The sequence below is a fragment of the Delphinus delphis genome, chromosome 15 (genome assembly GCF_949987515.2).
Source record: "Delphinus delphis chromosome 15, mDelDel1.2, whole genome shotgun sequence".
Lineage (NCBI taxonomy): Eukaryota > Metazoa > Chordata > Mammalia > Artiodactyla > Delphinidae > Delphinus > Delphinus delphis.
Window position 1 is genome coordinate 87,747,084 of NC_082697.1, and position 15,422 is coordinate 87,762,505.

General features: G+C 62.8%; 1 protein-coding gene across 3 annotated transcripts in view; it reads left to right on the plus strand.

Annotated features, from left to right (window-relative positions):
• Positions 1-9,340, plus strand: part of PRKAR1B (protein kinase cAMP-dependent type I regulatory subunit beta) — an 86,215-nt gene extending 76,875 nt beyond the window's left edge. The window contains exons 10-11 of one of the 3 annotated variants that reach the window (XM_060032603.1): positions 7,495-7,576; positions 7,904-9,340. In XM_060032603.1, coding sequence (XP_059888586.1) covers positions 7,495-7,576; positions 7,904-8,076 — 255 coding nt within the window. In that variant the 3' untranslated portion in view covers positions 8,077-9,340. Of the gene's footprint in view, positions 1-3,298; positions 3,909-7,494; positions 7,577-7,903 lie in introns of those variants that run through there. The other 2 variants (XM_060032601.1, XM_060032602.1) reach the window with 2 other exon arrangements.
• The last annotated feature ends 6,082 nt before the right edge of the window (positions 9,341-15,422 follow it).

The following is a 15,422-nucleotide window of genomic DNA, read 5'->3' on the forward strand; positions in this document are numbered from 1 at the left end:
GAGAACAGAAGGCACCAGTGGGTCTTCCCAGGGGCCCAAGCACCCCGGCCCCTCAGGACCCGACCTGCAGCAGCCCGGGGGGCCGTACGTGGCCTGGCTGTTCTCGGGACCTCTTCTAGTTACCGAAGCCTGAAACGCCCTGTAGCCCGAGGAGCTCTCGGCCGCCAGCAGTGGGACCTGTGGGAGTTCCCGGCTGCCGTGGGGGACCACGGCCGCCGGCAGTGGGACCGTGGGAGTTCCTGTCTGGCAGGACAGACCCTGGTGGGCCTCCCCCAGGGAGAGAGGGCGTGTGGGGCTGGCAGGGAGGGGCCAGACGCGTCGAGAACGTGCCAAGTCCTGTGAGGCTTGCAGACTCAGGTTACTTCCTGGACCTCCTCTCCCTCCAGGAAGACCCTGGGAAGAGGACGTGGGTGGGGCCAGGCCTGGGTCTCAGGTCCCCTCTGCTGCAACCCTCCCCGTGGCCAGATTCCACACCTGGCAGAACCTCCGGGGCCTGGGGGCAGCTGGACAAGAGCGGGTTCCCTCCCCGCCGGCTCCCAGGCAGGCTGCACAGCTGGAGGCATTGCCATGGAAACGTGAGCTTGGATATATCATCTCCTCTCTTTGCAAATCACTTCTATGAACGTCCACAATGTTGAAGCGACTGCAAAGCAACCCCTTCGACGCTGCCATTGCCCCGGGGGCTTTCCTAGCTGATGCTGCGCCACTCACATCTCAAGGGTGTTCCGAGTTCGCCGTCGTCTCGGGAACTTTTACGGAGACCGCTGCAGGCCACAGTGCACAGATCCGAGGTCACAGCCATCTGTGACTCAGCCCGTCCGTGCCCCCACTGTGCACCAGGCCGAGGCTCAGTGTACTGGGGGAGGGGGGTGGGGGGGCGACGGCCGCCGCTGGGCAGTTTGCTGTGACTTTGCAGGGGAGGGAGAGCATGGGTCCCACATGGAGAAGGGAAGGCCAGGGAGGTGGAGCAGTGACCCCGGGTGGCGGTGGGTTTGGTATTGACGTATGAGTAGGAGTCCTCCAAATGGAGAAGGTCGGGGAAGGGCATCCAGAGGAACACTGGGCACGAGGCCAGGGGCGCCAGCTGTGGTGGGGGGCAGGGTGCTGGGGGCTGAGTGGGGGTGGGGGGCGGTGCCAACTTCGGGGCAGCAGGACCACACACACCCTCCGCTCCGGACAAGGAGTTTGGACGTCCACCCTGTGTCCCCTGCGGTCAGGGACGTCTTGTCCAGCTGCCCAAGCTTCCCTGTGAGCCAGACGCCCACAGCCATCCCGCCCTGAGGCTCCGGCTCCCGAGGGGCCTCCCACGGGCCTGGTGGGTTTGCTCCTGTCCTGGGACCCTCCCTCGCTCGAGAACCTGTCTGAGGGGCTCACCCTGGCCCTCCGCCCGATGGGCGGCAGCCCTCACGGCTCAGCCTCGGGGGCCCCGCCAGGAGGTGCTGAGTCTGGTCGGCACCTGCGCAGGGTGGGTGCGGTCTCCGTCTCCGTTAGTTGCTGTTGGGTTTCCGTGGTCGGTGCCAGACCCTCCCCGTCCAGGGAGTGAGAGCAGTGCCCCTGGCCACGGTCAACATCAAAGGACGGCAGTCTTGGTCCAGAAAGTAGCAGGAAGATAAACCTTCCTTCTGGACTGAACCAGAAGGAACGCTTTTCCAGAAGCCAGGCTGGGCTGGGAGCCACACTGCACCTGTGTCCACTGGTCCCGGCCGACTCGGACCTCTGTCCTCCATGCCAGCCGGGTCACCAGTAATGAGAGATATCCGGATCTCAGAGGAGTTCTTTTTATTTAGAGACTGTATTTTTTAAGGGCAGTTTTGGGTTCATAACAAAGTGGATGGGAAGGTGCCGAGATTTCCCACCAGCCCCTCCCCGCCCCACCACGGGCACAGCCTCCCCTACTACCAGCACCCCCGCCAGGTGGTGCATCTCTCACGATCGATGAACCTGCATGGACATGTCACAGCCACCCAGGGTCCACCGTGGTAGGGTTCACTCTGGGTGCTGTGCGTTCCGTGGGTTTGGACAAACGCCGTATCACACAGTAGTTTCCCTGCTGTAAAGGCCCCCTCTGCTCACCCGGTCACCCCCTCCACGCCCCGACGCTCAGTCTTTTCACTGTCTCCCGAGTTCTGCCTTTTCCGAATGCCATGTCGTTGGAAGCACACAGCCCGAAGCCTTTCCTCACTGCGCCTGTCACTCAGGGGTGCGCATGGAAGTTTCCTCCGGGGCTTTTCAGGGCCTGATGGCTCACTTCTTTTTAGTGCTGGTCTGGATGGACCAGTTTGTTTATCCGTCACCTGCTGGAGGACACCTTGGTGGCTTCCAGTTTTGACAGCTCTGAATAAAGCTGCTATAAGCACCCTCGTGCAGGCTTTCGTGTGGACGTGAGCTTCCGACCTGACCCTGTGGGTAAATACCAAGGAGCACAATTGCTGAATCTTAGAGGAGCTGGAGATGACCCCGGACCTGGTGTCTGCTTGGTGCTCGACAGCACCTCTCCTGATCCCACGGGGGGGCTCTCACACCCGGGATCGCCCAGGCCCTGTCTCGGGCGGCTCTGAGGTCCACCGAGAGGGTCAGAGGAGTCCAGGGGGCTCCCAGGTCCTGACGCATCTCCTTCCTCGTCACCTTGTCATCTGGGGGGGCCGGGGCTGGGGACCCATCCTCTTGGAGCCCCCCCTTTTGTAGGCCCCAGCCCGTGCACCTCAGTCACCCTTGCCCTGGTGAGGACGGCTCCCAGTGCCGGCCAGGCGGGCACTCCTGGGCTTTGCAATGACCTGACCACATCCCCTGTGGGCGGACGCACTGAGCCCACACGCGGTGCCCCCAGGTTGACACGCTGTCGTGTGCCTCGGGCCTCCTCGGCCGCGTGTCCCCAGGAGCGTCCCGTATGTGAAGGTTCCGGTGAGGCTGCCAAGGTCCGCCTCTAGGTGCCGAGACCTGGAGCTCAGAGCTTCTGAGTTCAGGGATGAGAGCCTTTCCTAAAATGAATTTTAAAAAATTATGCCCGTAAAATGTCACTTGCTGGGATAAGACCAGTGACACAGAGGCATCTTCAGAAAAGGGTGACACCACCTCCTCTGCCCCCGTGACTGTTTGTGTGGGTCCCTCCTACAGTCCTTCTCATTGACTTGGCTCCTTCCTGATTTTTTTGTTTTAATTAACGTAAGAAACAGTTTTAAAAGTTGGGGATGCACCCCCCCCAAAAAGTCTAAAAGCACCATCTTCCATCTTCCTCCCTCCCCTCGGCCCCCCTCAGGAGGCTGGAGGAACCCTGAGGGCCTGTGTTTCCCATCCTCAGCCGTTCCCAGCTCTGGTTTCCCTGGTATCCGCACACAGCATGAGGCGTTCCCAGACAGACAGATGTGGAACTCATTTGCTGGATTCCGAGGTCCTGCTTTACCCCGGACGGGATTCCTGGCACCAGGGGAGGAGAGATAAGCAGCGTGCAAAGACCGTTGCCATAAACACGCCTGATTTGTCCGTGGAAAGTCCAACAGATGCGCTGTCCTGGACGAATCCCCGTGCGGGGGTGTCGACTCCCTCACCCACCGCTGCCCACTGGCCGGGAGCTGGGTGGCCCGAGGGCGGCTTCTGGCCCCACCATGGCCATGCTGCTGCAGGCCTGCACGCGCTGGTTCCCTGAGTCTGCGGTGGCCGGCATCGTATCTCTTCTGCAGATGAGGAAACCGAGGCTCGGGCTGTGCCTTGCCTTCCCCTGACCACGGCCAGCACGTCGTGGAGCCAGGCTTGGACCGCGGGGAGCCGCCCAGGGCGCGGGGCTCAGGCCGCGTCGAGGGCGCCTTCCCATGCCTGCCTCCTGTGTTCTCCTTTCAGTTGTCCTTTAGCTTACGGGAGGTGATGCTGGGGCCTGCTTAGGGCTGTGATACTGTTTCTTTTAAGATAGATATTTATTCAAATAAAACAGTGTTTGCTCTCCCCGAACTTGGTGTCAGTGGGATCTGAGAGTGACTGCTCACTGCACGGCTGGCCTTCACACTGACACGCTCGTGTGTCCCCTCCCCTGCTGGGCCGGATGCGCACGAGCTCCAGTCTCTGCCCGGCGCGGCTGCGGGTCCCTGGTGGGGGCTCCTCTCTCACCAGGTGCCGTCCCTGCTGAGCCGCTGACCCTGACGTCCCCCAGCCCCACCCTGGGCCGCACCGTGGCGCGGGGCCAGCGGCCCACAGCCCTGACCTGTCTGCTCTGACCCCACCAGGGTGTGGGTCCTGGGGCGCCCGTGCCTGCCGTTCTCCACTGCGTAGGCTTCCCTGCCCTCGAGCGGAGTCCGGCTCACAGGCTGGAGGAGTGGGTGACGGCCCGAAGGCTGGAGGAGACGGAGGTGGGCCATGTCCCTGGGGAGGGCGAGGCCCGCACGGGCGGGACCGCGGCTCCCGGCTGTGCCAGCGCTCGACCGGTCAGGTGGGCTCTATGCCGGGCTGGAGGGGCTGCTTCAGGGAGCGGGAAGCCTGAGGCCCTGCTTCAGCGAGTGCGTTCTCCTCGACCTTGGCTGCTTTCTGTCTCATAAAGGTCACGCGTGCCCGTTGTCGAAACCAAAGAGTTGATGTGGGTTTCGACTCTGTAGAAAAATTTAAAAACTGAAAAGCGTTGAAAGGCAAACGGGCCTTTCGTAACCCCTTCTCCTCCAGACTCCAGCAGTGACGTTTTCCTTGTGCTCCTCCCTGGCTGATTCCTATGTGACCTGATTTATTTTTAGAGTTGGGTTAGAATCAATGAGAAATTTGGGGAATATGATCTAGAGTTCTGGCAAGTGTGTTTCTCCAGCCCCCAGAATTCCGGCTCTCAACTCCCTGAGGATGTCTATGCTGCCTTCACGCCCGTCTGGGAAACGAGCTCGGACAGGACGGCTGTTCCAGGGCTGCGGTGATTTCGCTGGGATGGGAAGGCCCGGGCGTGTGCTGGTCACGCCTGTGGCCCGTGTCGTGGGAACGCCGGGCCCTGCTGGTTGGAGGTCCCACCCCATCGAGTCCGTCCGCCCGTTTCCCTCGCTCCCCGCCCTTGGGCTTGGCGGCTCTGCCTTCCCAGGACAGGAACGTCCTGCCGTTGTGTCAGGGCTCGGGGGTGGCGGCCTGTCAGCCTCAGCTGCTGCAGCAAAGAGCCCCCGAACCACTGCGGTGAAGAATGAGGAAGTGTCTGTCTTGTGAAGTGGTGACCCCACGGTCGTCACAGGCACCCCTGGGGGGCGTGGCTCTGTCCCTCGTGGCCCTTCCTCTCGTGGCCCCACTGCCCCTTGCCAGACCTCCCCCCGTGGAGACTGGGCTGTCAGCAGCGGGAAGAGAGTGTGGTGCAGTGCACACCCTGTTGGGGACAACATGGTCCCGTGGCCACGTGCTCCTGCAGCCCTGGGACGTGTGAGGACCGAGCGGAGCGGCCGCCTGTTCCCTGTTGGTCCTGCTTATTCAGGGCTCCCCCTGAGGACCTTTCATCTTCATGCCGTCCAGCCTGGAGGGTCTGTTATTACATCAGTCTTAACGGGTGCGCGTACATCCTCTGTGTCAAGGTCCCGAGTGGGAAAGCTCCGTGCGTCCCAGTGGAAACAGATTTCATCTCGTCAACCTGCCGTCGATCGTAAGATGGGCCGGTCCACATGTGACCAGGAGAGAAATGCTTCCAGTGACCACGGGGGATGCGGTTGGTTCCAGAGGAGGCAGAGGGCAGGGAGGTGTCTGCATGGGGCGGGGGACAAGTAAGAAACAGAACAGTGGCCCACCCGAGCCCATCCCTGCTCTCCTGTGCCCACTGAGCCCTAATCCTCACCGCTGTCCCAAGCGGGCAGGGCAGAGCCTGAGGAGTGGCAGCCAGTCGCATCGCTTGCACGTGACCTGCTCTGGCCAGTGAGCTGTGAGGGGAGGTTGCCGGGAGCTTCCAGAAGGTTTCCCTGCTGATGGCAGGGGGAGGCGTTGGGTGACCCCTGGAACTGTGGCAGCCACGGTGCCAGCACAGGGACTCGACTGAGGCCACCAGAGCAGGAGGCACGGACAAGCCTGGGTCCAGACTCGTCTGTGGGCCGCTGAACTAGCCAGCCCTGAAAGCCCTGTCTCAGTCTTCTGGTTCTGCGGGAGAGCAGTTGCCCTTAGTAGCCTTTAGACACCTTGAGTTGGGTTTTCTGTTGTTTGGAGCTTGAAGCATCTCATCAGATGCTTTAAGCCTGGAGTTTCACTGAGTAATTCTATCAGCTGGAACTTCAGCTCCGTCCCTGGGGTCCTGAAGAGGAAAATGATCCAGTTGTAAAATGGAAAATTGTCTAAAATGGGAATGAAAGGCATGTAAGTTATATAAGTGAAAAGGCTGCATGTAAACGATAGTTAGCTTAATGCAACGTTGTCTCAAGAAAAGCACCGCGGTGCCGTCATCCCTGGACCTGACTGCCTCCACTCCAGGGGCAGTTGGGAGCAGGACCCCACTCCTCTCCGTGGAGGCAGCACGGGACCACGTGTCCCGCAGGCCCTGTCCCTCGGCCGGGGTCTGTGGGCACACGGCCCAGGGAGCACTCCTGGAGTGCCCGGGCCGGGTGGAGATGGCCTGCTGCTTCCAGGTCCGGCTCCCTCTGTCAGCCAGCTTCGTAAGCACCCCAGACGCGGCCGAGCGGCCCTGTGGCTGGAGTGGGGCCGGCGTGGGTCCGCCCAGGGCGTCCGGAGGTCCCAGTCACGGCAGGCCCTGGTGGGGTCTTTTGACCGAGTCTCTTGCGGCCCGGGCGGAGGGGGAACCAGTTAACCCGGGCGCAGCCAGGCTAGCGCTTGCGAGGCCGGGTCTGGGTGAGCCAGGGTGAGCCGAGCCCACCGCGAGACAGCCCAAGCTCCTCTGTGCGTCCAGGGCATCGGCAGCGGCCGGTGAGGCCAGTGGGGCTGGAGGGGTGATTCATAAGGCCTTGCTGCTACTCCTTGGGCGTGTGGGGAAGATGCCGGGTTCCGACGAGGCTCCGGCCCCAGGGTGCCCCCAGACGGCAGGCCAGGGGGCTCTGTGCGCGGAAGCCACCGGTGCCGGCTTGTTGCTGCCGGGCTGCGGCCCCCGAAGGCCGAGTCGCTGGTGTGGAACGCGGCCTCGCCAAGCTGCCTAGGCTGGCGTTAATCATTGAGCCCCAGTGTCGCGGACACCCCGCCTGGAGGCCAGGGGGCCGCATCGCTTAGCGGGGCGGCGTGACCACGAGGCCACGCGCCTCCCGTCCTTGAAACTTAAGCCAAGGTCAGCTCGGAGCAGCGCTGCCCTCGGAGGCACCTCCAGATTCTGCCCGTGCCCCGCCCGCGGGCAGACAGCTTGGGGCAGGAGCCAGGCCGGCGAGGATGGTGGTGCCCGGGAGGTGCCCTGGGCCAGAGCACGGCCGCAGCTCCCAGACCCCACGCCTCACTTTTAGGTGGGGGGCGTGGAGCCGGTGGGAGGGGGATGCGGGCGGTGCCCCTCGGGGGTGGCCTTGGGCACCCCCGCCTTTGCCCACCCGACCCCAGCCGGCCGACCCTCACGTGTCCCCTTGGCATTTGCAGGGCACAGCCTCCGTCCTCCAGCGCCGGTCCCCCGGTGAGGAGTATGTGGAGGTGGGGCGCCTCGGGCCCTCCGACTACTTCGGTGAGTTGTGGGGTCCGCTCCCTCCTGGGGTGGCAGCCGTCGCACAGGGCCCCAGGAGGGCCTGAGGTGAGGTCCGCAGGGGCCGTGGGAGGACCTGGCCGAGGCCTGGGCACCCTGGCGGCCTGTCCTGGGTGCCGGCGGTCCCGGGAGGGCAGGATGCGGGTCAGGACCAGGCCCGGCGCCATCTGAGTTCCAGGCGATGGTGTAAGTGTATCCCAGCGCTTTGTGGGCCGCGCTCGCACAGACGTTCACTCAGGTGCGGCCTCGCGTCCTGAGGTTTCGCTTTTCCCCTAAATCCACAGCCCTGACGCTCTCTCTCGCCCCCAGGGGAGATCGCGCTGCTGCTGAACCGGCCCCGGGCGGCCACCGTGGTGGCCCGGGGGCCCCTCAAGTGCGTGAAGCTGGACCGGCCCCGCTTCGAGCGCGTGCTGGGCCCCTGCTCCGAGATCCTCAAGAGGAACATCCAGCGCTACAACAGCTTCATCTCCCTCACCGTCTGAGCCGCGCTCCTGCTGCTGTGCGCGCGCACGTCCAGGCGAGGCTGGCAGCTGGCACCGCCCCTCCCTCGGGCTCACGCCTCCAGAGGTGGCGGCCCCCTCCCCGTCTCCCTTCCCCGTCCCCCACTGGCTCCTCTTAAGGGACCCGCCTTCCTCCCCACGTCTTCTGGGGTGAGGGGCCAGCTCTGGGAGGCTCTCCTCTCCTATCAGGCTGGGCAGCTCCCGGCGGCCGACCCCTGTGATACGAGGCCACCCGGTCTGTGGCCAGGGTGTGGGGCGATGACATCCCGGGGGTTCCCACAGGCACTCCTGGGCTTGGAGTGAGAAGCTGAGGCTGAAGAGAGAGAGGGTCCAGCCCCTCCCTCAAATGCCCGCCCCCACAGAGGGTCCTCCCAAGATGCCAGGGGTGGGGAGGCTCTGGCGGCTTAAACTAGCTCCAGCCTCAGAGGGGGGTGGCCCCCCGGAGCCCACGGCATGTTTAGGGGAGTGGGCGTGACCCTCCCCTCTCCTGGAAAGCTGGGCGCACTGACCAGTTTGCCTGACCGTCAGAGGCAGGGGTCATCCTCATTGGGCTGAGACGCCCAGGAGAGGAAGGGCACGCCATGTGAGCCTGGGGCTTTCCGAGGTGTGGTGAGCGCTGCTCTCGGGGCCGGGGGAGGCCCCACTGCCTTCCACGTCTTCGCAAAGCAGCTTCTTGGAGACTTGGGAGGAAGTGGAGGGATTTTCTAAAACACTTTCTGGATGAAGTTGTCAGGAACAGAGTCCCCTGTGAGTCATTCTCCAGCAGACAAGCCTCCCGTTAACCAGGAGTCTCGCCCTGGTGGGAAAGCCCGTTATCCGAGCCTCTCCCCTCCCCATGTAGGAAGAATGTGAGTCAGACCAGCCCTGGGCCCACACACCTAAGTCGTCAGTCAATCCATTCCCCCTCGGAAGTGTCGTCAGGCCAACTCTCACGTGAGCTGGAGGGGCCTGGGGCCTGTGCCCCACGGGACTCCTGGTGACCTGAAGGACGAACGGAAGAGTGCAGTTACCCCGATTTGCTGCTGCCCTGCAGCCCGGGGGGCTGCGTAGTCCGGGGCGGCCCTGCCGTTGCCTGTGGGTGTTTCTGTGGTGTGTGAGCCCCGCCCTCTCTATCGTGATGTTCTGAATGCTGCACGTGCTATTAAATGGCGTACGTCTTCCGGCTCCATGTTTTGGCCTGAAATCTTTCATAGACGATTTCATTCCTTTTGTTTTGTTTCTGTTGTGATGCAACAGCCGTAACATAAAGCTTACCCTCTTCACCGTGTTCCAGTTCAGGGGCATCAGGTGCATCCACGCTGCTGTGTGACCATCCCCACCATCATCTCCAGAACTTTCTCGTCTTCCCAAACTGAGGCTCTGCCCCCGCTACACACTAACCCCTTCCCTCCCCCAAGCCCTGGCCCCCACCCCCTACTTTCTGTCTCTGTGACCCTGACTCCCCCAGGCACCTCTCCCCAGGGACCTCACAGAAGTGGAACCACACTGTCCTTCTGCGTCCGGCTCATTTCACTGTTCTGTCCTCAAGTTTCATTAGCCTGTGTCAGTGTTTCCTTCCTCATTAAGGCTGAATCATATCCCGTGTGTGGATGGACCACATCTTCTTTCTCCGTTCACCCGTCGATGGCGATGGACCCTTGGGCTTTAAGCCCTCTCTCGTGGTCCTGATGTGACGAGCTGGCCACGGTTCCCGGGGGCCGGGGGGCGGCAGCAGGGCTGAGCTCTGTGTGGCAGGAAGCAGGCCCCGGGCCCACCCCAGGTGACCACGGTTTGATGGCCTCGGGAGTTTCCAAGCAGTGACTCGGGAAGGGCGTGAAGCTGGGGAGCGTGTGCCACCTGACCCTCGTGTCCGGACTCCGGGAGCAGCGGGGTTCTGGGCTGAGCCTCTCCCGGCCTCTCCTAAGAAGGCCGCCTCGAGGCCGCCATCCACCCCAGAGCCAAGCAGGGGCGCGTCAGCCGCCCTGTTGCCCAGAGAGCTTTCAGGCCAGTGTCCGGGCTCTGGCCTTTCCGTGGAGGCAGGGAAGGGCCCATGGGAGTTGGGGGGGCAGCCTACCACGCGGCTCCCCACAATGGCTGGACAGAGCAGGCTCCCTGGGAAAGCCGAACGGGGGTTCCGGAATAAAGACCGACCCGGAGAGGGGCTTGACCCACAGAAAGTCGCTGCCGCTGGGCCGGGCGGCAGCAGCTCCGGGGTCCACGACGGGTGCGAGCCCTGCGGGCACCTGCCCTGGGCCTTGTCTCGTGGGCTGTGAGGGGTGGTCCGTGGAGCTGGGGTGGGAGCTGCAGCTCCGCGGGCCTTGGGGGGGCTGTCGTAAGCAGTGCCTGTCCATCACTCTGGGGGCAGGTGGCCCACTGCGGGGGGGCAGAGATGGCCCTGCATGCCAAGAGCTGGGACAGGGCCCTGCTCCACACTCTCCCAGAAGCACTCCCGGCCCCCCCGGCGCCCCCTGGCTGGGCTGGCTGTCCTGCTCTGGGGTCCCGCTGTCCCCACGTGCTTCCCGAAAACAGAAAGCAGCCACGTTAGGACCCCCGCTCCTCCCGAGGGCTCGGGCCGAGTGGCCCAGGACGCAGGGCGGGGCTCGGGCCGCGTGGCCCAGGATGCAGGGCGGGCCGAGGCCACAGGAGAGTCAGGAGGCCAACGCACACGTCCTTCAGTTTTCTTGATAAAGCATCTGAATAATCAAAGCGAATCTGCACACTGCAAAGCACTGCACGGTATAAATATAAACGTGATACGACAGGAGCCACGTGTACAAAATGAAAGTAGAACAAGTGAGATTCATCTTTTCGTGTCACCAGTCCTAAGCTGCCCGTGCCGGGGCGGGGGGCAGTGTCATCACGAGGGCCCTAAGAGGAAGGAGGTGGGAGGGCCAGGGCCAGAGAGAGGGCGTGGGGAGGAGGGACAGGAGCTACCGGCTCGGAGCTGGAGGAAGAGACGGACCCTCCCGAACCCCAGCAGGAAGCAGCTCACGGGAGCCTTTGGACTTGTGGCCTGCAGGCTGGAAGGCTGAGTGGCAGGTCGGCCTGTGGCCTGCAGGCTGGAAGGCTGAGTGGCAGGTCGGCCTGTGGCCTGCAGGCTGGAAGGCTGAGTGGCAGGTCGGCCTGTGGCCTGCAGGCTGGAAGGCTGAGTGGCAGGTCGGCCTGTGGCCTGAGGCTGGAAGGCTGAGTAGCAGGTCGGCCTGTGGCCTCCAGGCTGGAAGGCTGAGTGGCAGGTCGGCCTGTGGCCTGAGGCTGGAAGGCTGAGTAGCAGGTCGGCCTGTGGCCTGCAGGCTGGAAGGCTGAGTAGCAGGTTGGCCTGCTCTGAGGCGCTGAGCTTGGGGCGTTTTACACGGCAGCCACAGGACATATGGCGGCCCCGCTGGGATTGGACCGGAGCTCTGCCAACCTTGAGTGTGTGCTCGACCCCACCCCCACCCCGTGCTGCTTGGAACTTGGGGTCCCTCCCAGAAGCCCAGGGTCTTCCTGGGCTGGGATGCGGTGGGGCGTGGCAGGCACCCCTCCTTGGAGGGCAGGTCTGGCCCCGGCTGCCTGCTCGGCTGGGGCACGGGGACCCAGGCTGGAGGCTGCGGGAAGCCTCTGCCTGCTGCCCACTGGGGGTGTGGCCAGAGCAGCATCTTCCCCAGCTGGGCACTGGGCCTGCTCCCTTTGGCGCCAGGCGGCACAGACCCAGTCTTGTGGGCTCGTGAAAGCGTGCTTGTGTCCGCCTGAGACTACAAGCCGGGCAATTGTTCCTGCCCCATCGCGGCCCCCAGGGCGGTGCCAGGGGCGCTGTGTGGAAGGGGACGGCGGGATGGGGTCCATGCAGACAGTCCCCGGGTGGCTCGCTCCCCTCGGCTGCCCTGGGGGGCCTGACGTGGACACCCCCGTCTGATCCCCAGGCAGCTTCTGGGAGGGTCAGGGCGTGGCCAGTCGAGGCCTGACAGTGAGCCCCAGAGGGCAGGCGTGGGTCTTACACACTCGACCTGTGGGCCCCAGGACCGGCACCAAGAAATATTTGAATAATAAAGAAAAGCGGAGAAACTCTGGGTTACTGGAGGGAAATCTGGGGAAATGCAGGCTCTGGCTTCCACAGGCCAAAAAATAAGCAACTGATGAAAGTCCCATACCTTCTACAAAAATGAATTCCAAATTGCTCACAGACTTACCCACAAAGATAAAATCATGAAACGTTTAGAAGAACACAGAGGAGGAAAATCCTTGGGCTCTGGGGCCGGGCCCATTGTTCTGAGACTTGACACCCAAAGCACAAGGCATGAAAGGAGAACTGGACGAATTGGAATTCCCGAAAATGAAAAACGTTGCCGGCGAAGGATCCCGTGAGGAAGATGAAAGGGGAAGAAATGATCGTCGATCTGCCCTTCCCCCAGAGGCCTCCCACCGGGATGTGTGACCAGCTCTGGGAACTCGGCAGTGACACTCACGTACTTGCACGGACAGCAGATACGCACAGGAAAGATGGTCGCTCGGCAGCACCGGGGACGCTCCACGCCCATAGGAAAGGCTGAGGTGAGAAACAGCGACCACAGCCGGTGCCGGCGAGGAAGCAGGGCGAGGGGGTCGCTCACATGTGGCTGGTGGGGACACAGACCCGTGCAGCCACTCTGGCAAACAGAGGCTTCCGTCAAAAACAAAACCCAAAACCCAACATACAGCTACCACAGGACGCAGCCGGCGCAGCTTGGACGCTTATCCCAGAGAATCGCAGACCTACTCACACAGAGACCTGCACAGGGAGCCTCACGAGGCCTCGTCCGCGGAAGTGGAAACACCCAGACGTCCCCCGTGAGGCCGTCTGAGGGTGAGGCCCTCACACCACGGATGTGACTCAGTGTGCAAAGGAGCCAGCTGTTGGTACAGGTCTCCGGGGAATTATGGCGGTGGTGATGGCCTGGGCAGGTCTCCGGGGAATTATGCCGAGAGGAAATGCCGACCCCAAAGGATTACCCGCTGTATGACGGCATGTACATGACAGCCTTGAAGTGACAAAGTCACAGGAACGGAGCTCAGGTTGAGGTGGGAGGGACACAAGGGTCCTCGCCTTGATGGGACGCCCTGCGTCTCCACTGGACCCACGTCCAGATCCTGGTCGAGGTTTGCACTGGAGTTCCGCAAGATGTCACCATTGGAGGAGACTGGGTACGGGGTACCCCGATCCCTCTGTGTGTTTCTATTAGAAGGGAAAGAGCCTGCGTGTCTGAGGGAGCTGGAGCATGGGGAAGGCGGGCAGGTGGGATGGGGGGAGGGGTCTGCATTCCACTAGAAGGGCAGGGAGGAGCCGCTGGAGAGCTTGGGACTCTGGGGCGAGTCTGATTTACGCTGTGGAAGGTCCTGGGTAGTGAGTGGCCAGGGTGATCCTGCAGCTTCCCTAAGCTGGTGGCGTTCCCAGGACAGGACAGGCGGGGGCAGAGGGGACACCCAGGCATCAGCAAGCCCTTAACACCTGAACGGCCCCTTCCCTTCCCTACCCCAGCCCCTGTCCCTGCACAGAGCTCTGCCACTTGCTGTGTGGCCTTGGGCAAGTCCCTCGACATCTCTGGGCCCCACCCATCCCTCTCTAAAGTAGCCTAGGAATGCAGCCCACAGTATATCTGGAAGAACGTAGTGGTCCCCAAGTCCCTCCCTGAGCTGAGTGGACTCTGGTGGGGCTCAGGCAGGGCCGGGGCTGGAGCGGGTGACTTGGGGGTCTTGCGGGCCACAGGGGCTCAGACCAGATGGGTCCCTGGGGTCTGCCTTTTCCCATCCGAGTGTGGCTTGTCCCACATCCTGCCAGGAAGACTGTCCTGATGCCACCAACCGCGCTGACCTCTCTCTCCCCTCTGGACCTCTCTCGCCTCCTGGGTTGTGACCAATTTAGGAAGTCAGTGACTCACTGCTCTGCTCCAGCCCCATCTCCCGTTGGGTTGAACATCTCCCCTCTTCCAGGGGTCATCTAGTCTGGCTCCAACTTGAACTCCACGAGCAGGAAGGCTTTCTTCGTCTCTTGATCTGGGCCTGGAGACCCAACACCCATGGTGTGCTTGGGGGCCACCAAGGCCCTCGGAACCTTTTTGCGGGTATTGCTTAACAAAGGTAGACCTAACATGTTTACAGCGGATTTTGAATCCCACATGTGGGACTTTTATTCAGCCACGTAGAAGGTCGTTGGGTTTGTCTCTGCTGCTCCCAGCAGGGGCCCACTCTAGCTTGATATCGGGTCTGCCTCTAGGACAGAGCCCTGCGGCGTTCCACTGGAGAGCTCCCTTCCAGTTTAGACTGTGAGCCCCTGACAAACCTCACTGGTCAAACATTCCTTTTTCTGGCGGTTGGAAAGATAAATCAGGCTGGTGCATTTCAGAAACGCACTGGACCACCAGCCGGACAGTCCCTGACCCCTGTGCCGTGACGCACCAGGGCCAGCGTACGGCGTGCTGGGCCTATTTCGTATGAGCTCTGTGGTATCAGGGAAGTTCCCTCACTTCCCTGGGCCTCAGCCATCTCGTCTATAAAGTAGTAATACTCGTTTCCCGGGATCAGCTGTGCCCGAGAGATGGGATCGTATGTGTAAAGCACTTACCATGGGGTCTGGTGCCGAGAAAACACGCACAGATTTGGAGCTGCTGTTACGTAGACTATCTAACCATGTCACACACATTCACGGTGATAACCAGGCCCCTGGCTTCACCCGGACGCGTGGTCCTCACGCCCGGCATTGGTATCCTCTGGCTCCGGCTGGCTTCCCCTCTCAGGCCGCCTGTGGCCTGGCAGGCTCCCCCGCCCCCGCCCTGGCCGCCCTTCAAGGCAGCTGCAGTGCCCCCTCCCCGATATGCTAGCCGGTGATGTGTCCCCCCGATCTTTCCTCCTGCTCCTGGGGCCGGGCTTCGAGGATGAGGGGACCCCAGTTTTGTGGAGGTGACAAACATGTCCCCAGCACACGCTGCTTGCCCTTGGCCCTGTTTGCAATCGCTGTGCCATGTCACCCTGAAGCCTGGAGCATGAGACCCACTCAGGCCCCTGCAGGTGGAGATTTGGGGCCGGGCCGGTGAGTCGGGCTCCTCCCAGCTCCCTGGGGCCAGGACCCCGGCTGCGAAGACCCCAGCGATGGGGGCGACTCGGTGGCTGACACTCTCCATTCCCCGGACGCACGCTGGGCCCTCGAGCGGAACCCGAGGCATTCGCAGGTGGCTGGGCTTCCGTGCAGCGTGGTGGCCTCGGCGGTCAGACGCCCACACAGCCCTGAAGCCTCCGGGAGCAGCTCCTCCAGCAGGAGCCGGCCACCGCCTCCTGGGACATGGTGTCCTGAGTTACGCAGCGTCACCTCCACCGGCCCCCTGGACTCAGGGAGGGGACAC